The following is a 6000-nucleotide window of genomic DNA, read 5'->3' as shown; positions in this document are numbered from 1 at the left end:
GATTGTCGATTGATATTCTTCGTTATGCTTTATTAGTTTTATTTTGTCATCCACTAGGTTAGTTTTCCGCCATCGTCTTTCCAGTATACGCCCCCTTTTCTTGAGCTCACTAACACTGTTGTCGAACCATGGAGCTTGACGTTGTGGTTTACAAGGTCTTAAACGCACAGGGGCGATAATATCAATTGCAGCCATAACATCCCTATTATAATAACGGACTAGGGAGCAGGGATCTTCACAGGCACCCAGTATAGCAGAGAGATCCAGATTTGCTGCAAGAGCCTGGGGAGTCATACCCCTCCTTGGACGATACCTGGTCAACTCCACGGGCAGAGATCTTATTTGAGGGGTTGCAACTGAGAACCAGAGGGAGTAGTGGTCTGACCAGATGACTGGGTTTATTTTTAGGTCAGTGACTTCTAATCCAATCTGAAAGACAAGGTCGAGAGTGTGACCACTTTTATGTGTGGCAGAGGGAATGACCTGTGTGAAGCCCAGACCATTCATTGTGCACAGGAGGTCTTGGCCAAGGCGTGAGAGCTCATCATCCACCCATGCATTGAAATCCCCGAGGATCTTTGTGAACATATGGTTATAATATACCCTTTATTTGTAATATCAAATCCCTATATAAATTTTACTGATATGCAAATCTCAGTATAATAGTATGATGCCTCTTTGTACAAATTATCAGATGTTAATCCTCTTGCTCAGGATATCGCACTACAGTGTCAGTTCACCTCTCACTTGTAGTGTCAGGTGTCTAACTCGTACCATAGGGTCTCACATTGAATTCCCAATTATTGTACACAGTTATCTATTGTTGGTGTACTATGATATCACCTCTCACGTGTAGTGTCAGGCGTATTATATATGTTTTGGATATCGCACTACAGTGTTAGTTCACCTCTCACTTATAGTGTCAGGTGTCTAACTCGTACCATAGGGTCTCACATTGAATTCCCAATTATTGTACACAGTTATCTATTATTGGTGTACTATGATGACACATCTCACATACAGGGTCAGGCGTATTATATATCGGGGGGGGGGGGGGGGTGATCCTGTGGTACTTCTCATATGTGAGATTATATATCGGTTCACCTCTCACTTATAGTGTCAGGTGTTCGGCTCTACCTCCTGTATTGTTTTGATAGAAATAATTCTTATGCTTGTAATCCCAGAGGGTAGAGTTGATTATTCATGGGCATCAATCTCTTCATTACTATATTATATAGCTAGAGATTTGCTTCAATATTAATTCAGTAAAGTTTATAGTAATCAAAAAGGGGATAAGTATAGTATATATATAGCACTTTGTTGTTTACACAGAATATGGGGTGATCTTATATAGAAGGAATTCACAACATAGTAAGTATGTATAGATTTAATTCCCATCAATGTTCAACTAATGTGAGTGCACTGACTTCATTAAGTTTCTATCCAAGGTCCATTAATATTAAGCTGCGTTCAGGTATGTGACAGGCACTCCGCGGCTGAGCTTTATTTAGCCGGCTACTGTAATCTGTTGTAACTGATCAAGTTATTCACCCTTCACCTGGATGTGTGACTCATGATGGCATTAATATACACATTGATGAAGGCGCCGTGATTGTCAGTGATCCTTTAATTAGGATCTGGTAAAGTAACTCTGTGATCAGGTGATAGAAGCCGATTACATGTATGAATCCCTTAGACAGAGTTCGTGTGTTGTTAATATATACACTTGCTGTCTGACAATTCTCTTATAGTGAATCTGTACTTCAATAATGACTAGCACTTATATATTGTTATGCACACCAGTGCCTGCAGGAATGTACTGGTGTCTGAACTGTTATGCACACCAGTGCCTGCAGGAATGTACTGGTGTCTGAACGGATAGGGATGCAAAACAAATGAACTCACAGACAGACTGGGGAATATGACATTACGTACACAGAAGGTGATAGGGTAACAAAATAAACACAAAGTGAACAGAGAAGCCCAGAGGCTAAGAAACTGGGTGTCTCCCTATTATTAGGAATGCTCAGATGAAAAAAGCAAGATGTTGTGTTTTAATATGTAGAGAACCCGAAATGCTGTTGCTAAGGGCAACAGCAAAACCCTAAAGGGTTACCAACGGGTGTGGCAGTAAACTCCTTGGTCAGAGATGGAATGATAGACACAAGGAGAGTCTCCACAATCCTAATCATCACTTGCAGTGCACAGGTTCAGCTTACTGCCACTAAACTGAATACCTGAACACCTTGCACAGTGAGACAGGATTTAGGCAGGCAGTCTGAGAATACAGCCGCAAACCTGCTAAGTTCACAGAGTAGCAAAAGAATCCCAGCAGGTTAAACGACTGACTCCAGTCTTACTGCTAGGTCTGGATTGGCAGAGTGTAGTACCAAATCCCCAGGCCTATTTGCAGTAAGCAACAACAAATACAAAGCTACACAGTACTGGCTAACTTTCAGGAACTGACTAACCAACAAAGATTCAGCAGCATCTGCTTAACCTGAGAAGAGGCCTTATAAAGCAGGTGCTGTCCACGCCCCACTCAGACCTCACAGACTGTGAGCACAAAAACCAGCACTGGATCCCCTGCCGTGCACAGAGCCTGTAACCACTGCACAGCAAAAGACCCGAACCGGAGTATCAGCTGCGCTCAGGTTACTCCGCTAGCACTTGTCTCCCGGTTGCCATGACGACGTGGCAGCACAGAGCAGGAGACCCTAACATATATATAAGTAGCCTGTGTTACACTCCAGCTGGTATATTGTTTCGAATACCACATGTAAATTGCCTATCCCAGCTCGTATCCGTGCCGCATATATTTTAACGGAAACAATTAAAAGTTATATTTTAAATTTTTGTGCACCAAAGACAGACCCTTTTCTTTCCTTTTTTCCCTCACTTTAAATAGTGTATTACAAATGAGTTAAACAGTTCATATGATAATTTCCTAAAAATGTAGCTGCCACAATTATATAAAGTGTATCTCTATTACAGAAACCACAGCCGATTCCCACAATCTAAATTCAGTACCTGTAAAATATAAATATCCGAGGGGTGTATTGCGCTCACTTTCAATCAGTCCATTTTTACAGATCCCCTTTATTTGATTTGTTTATGTCATAATAATTTTCAAGCTGCATGTAAAACATTTGTATAAATAAACATAATTAATTAATAAGCTATATGTGTTTCTGATAAATAGTCTTTTGATTAGTTTGGCAATATATGTATACTTGTGTGAAGTTAATACGTTCATGGTTTTTTTTCTTTGTTCACTCAACTTGGTTATGTGGCGCCACAGAAAACGCCATTCACATGACAAAAATGCGTGAATAATCCGTGCGTGTTAAGTTGCCAGACTTTAACAATGCAGGATGTGATTTGGAGTCTTTAATCACCAGTAATTACAGTGATTTTTATTTGTGTCTTGTTGCAATGTCTGAGAAAATTGTCTGCAAAGTAGTTGATGTTCTTTGACGAACCAGATTGGGCTCACTCCATTGCTGGTGTCATTTAATAAGCATTTTCCAGCTGATCTATAACTCTTTGATAGTTAATTTCCCATCATACATCTGTCTTGGCACTGAGTGAGCTGTCCTCTGTTCGTCCTTCCTCCCGGGTTTTCCCATTGTCTGTCCCATCCCGTCTACATGGCAAATGAGCAAAGGTCTGACGGAATTTCTTGACAGCAAAAAAATAGACCAGCGGATCTAGTGCAGCATTCAGGGTGCTGAGGCAGGACGTAAATCTGTTTGCCAATGCTAAGCCTTGCCTCAATTCACAGGAAGATATCATGGCAGAGCTTTCACCTCCAGGCATCAACACGTGGTAAAGTGTGCGACTGAGATGATATGGAACAAAGCAGATGAGGAATATTGTAAGTACCAGCAGCACCATTTTTACTGCACGCTCCTTAGGCTTCCTGTCACCTCCTTTTCGAAGACGCTTCAAAATAAGACCGTAGCAAATGACTGTGCCTAAGAAAGGGATGGCGAATGCAGCACTTAGCGATGACAGTGCTCGCAAGGATGGAGTTTCCCGGTACAGCAATCGGCAAACTGTTTCATCCATTGCTATTCCTCGGCCTAACAGTAATGGTGCAGTAGCAAATGCAACAATGGCCCACAAAAAGCCACAAGTCACATGAGCATGTAATGGCTTCCGGAACTTGACAGAGTTAAGGGGGTGTACGATGGCCAAGTACCTGTCAATGCTTATGCCTGCCAGAAAGTAAAGACTGGCATACATATTGAGATAGAAAACAAATCCAGAGAGTCTGCATGCCAACGAGCCGAAGGGCCAGCTGTTTCCTGAGAGGTGGTAGAAGAGCCGAGTGGGAAGGCTGAGCAGCAGGAAGAGATCTGATAGGGCCAAGTGAAGGAGAAAGATGTCAGAGGGTGATTTAGGCTGACGGTCTTGTGCAAAGACTGAGATGGCTAGTATGTTTCCCAGGCCTCCTACAAAGAGTCCGAGCAGGTAGCAGACAGAGAGCAGAGCATTCTCCAACCATGTTTCTTGGACACAAGGATCCACCCAAGCCAAGATGGAGGAATTGTTTAACATTTTGTCTTCAGATCCACTCATCTACTTCAGGCCACTTCAGTGCAACACTAAAAGACAAAGGTAAACTGGTTAGTGCCATAATATTAAAATGCATGTTATACAATTGGTATGGAGTCAGTAAGTCTTCAATCACAATGTCCACACTCAGGGTCAGATTCAAATCATATTGCACCCTCTATCTCCTGTCTAAAGTGATGACAGATAGATGGGCGATATTCAAATGTACCCTGTTATCGCGCTCAAGCACTTAAACCCAACTAAAGTAATAGGAGTGATCGCAAAGAGACCCGTTTGGGTCTCTTTACATGCATTTCAGCTCGCTACCTCCAGGGGTAACGAGCTGAAATTAAGTTGTCATGCCCATCAGCAATAACATTAGAATACCGCCGGTGGGCACGATCGCGGCCAGGAGGGGGGACGGAACATTTGAATCCTGCCCTCAGAATGTAGTCAGCAGAAGGTTGGTATTTATGATGTCAACATGGTTAAATGTCAACATCATTAATGGTTACAAAAAAACGAGGTTGAGGCTGCGCTATATTTGATCAATATGACAACTCAGGTATTATATCTATTAGTACCAAAATTTATTTCTAAAACATTAGTATATATTTCAGTTTAAAAATCAATACATCATAAGAAATGCATGCATATCAAAGTAAAAGGTTAAAAATGTGTAATTCATACAGAAAATGGATTAGGTTACCCAATTCGCCAGGAATATGGAAAAGATTAGGTTTTAGGGAGTCCGTTCCAAAGATATTCCCCTGTATTGTTTAAGTCCAGCAAAAACAAAGTCTCAGAGATAAGCAATGTCCAATAGGATGGCAAGTTACCGTTAGAGGATGGTGTGCTCCTGGATCTTTAATGGTGAGCTCCTCATGCAGTACGGTGAATGTACTTCCTTCATGCAACTTTGCTATTTAATTTCTCAGCGTGAAAGTAAATTGCCTGGACAAGGTTAGGGGATGGTCCGGTCCTCCGCTGAAAAGTTCCTGGCGTGGGTCCCTTGTGCACCTGACGCGTTTCGCTGCAGTCAACTAGCAGCTTTTTCAAAGGTATCCATGGTTTAGGTATGTGGGGTTTATATACCCCTTTCAATATGGTGGCTAATTAGCACCTGGTAGCATTGTTACATCAATATTAAAAAATATGCATGAAATTATAATGAGCAAACATTCCAGACAGACCTACTCCTCACAGAATAAACTGGATGTATTAATAATTCAGTTACTATTGCATTTTGATGATTTTAATATCATACTTAACTCATCAGCATAAATAAACAGGAAGTGTGGATATACTTAATAGCCAATCGACAAGTTTGTTGTGGCTGGCGTTATTATGGAGACACTGCTCCATTCATACTTTATTGGTTGGGGACATATTTCGAGGTAGCGCTGTAATTTACCCATAACCCTCGTCTTTGGAGTCCCG

At 41.6% G+C, this 6000-nt stretch overlaps 1 protein-coding gene across 2 annotated transcripts in view; it reads right to left on the bottom strand.

Annotated features, from left to right (window-relative positions):
• Positions 1-2709: 2709 nt before the first annotated feature.
• LOC134909215 (uracil nucleotide/cysteinyl leukotriene receptor-like) overlaps positions 2710-6000 on the bottom strand; it is a 56464-nt gene continuing 53173 nt past the window's right edge. Inside the window, exons 1-2 of one of the 2 annotated variants that reach the window (XM_063915867.1) lie at positions 5400-5725; positions 2710-4610 (exon numbers count right to left, since the gene is read on the bottom strand). In XM_063915867.1, coding sequence (XP_063771937.1) covers positions 3565-4584 — 1020 coding nt within the window. In that variant the 5' untranslated portion in view covers positions 4585-4610; positions 5400-5725 and the 3' untranslated portion in view covers positions 2710-3564. Of the gene's footprint in view, positions 4611-5399; positions 5726-6000 lie in introns of those variants that run through there. The other variant, XM_063915868.1, reaches the window with a different exon arrangement.

This window comes from Pseudophryne corroboree, chromosome 4 (genome assembly GCF_028390025.1).
Source record: "Pseudophryne corroboree isolate aPseCor3 chromosome 4, aPseCor3.hap2, whole genome shotgun sequence".
Classification (NCBI taxonomy): domain Eukaryota; kingdom Metazoa; phylum Chordata; class Amphibia; order Anura; family Myobatrachidae; genus Pseudophryne; species Pseudophryne corroboree.
The sequence above is the reverse complement of the archived record's forward strand: the minus strand, read 5'-3'. Positions and strand labels throughout refer to the sequence as shown.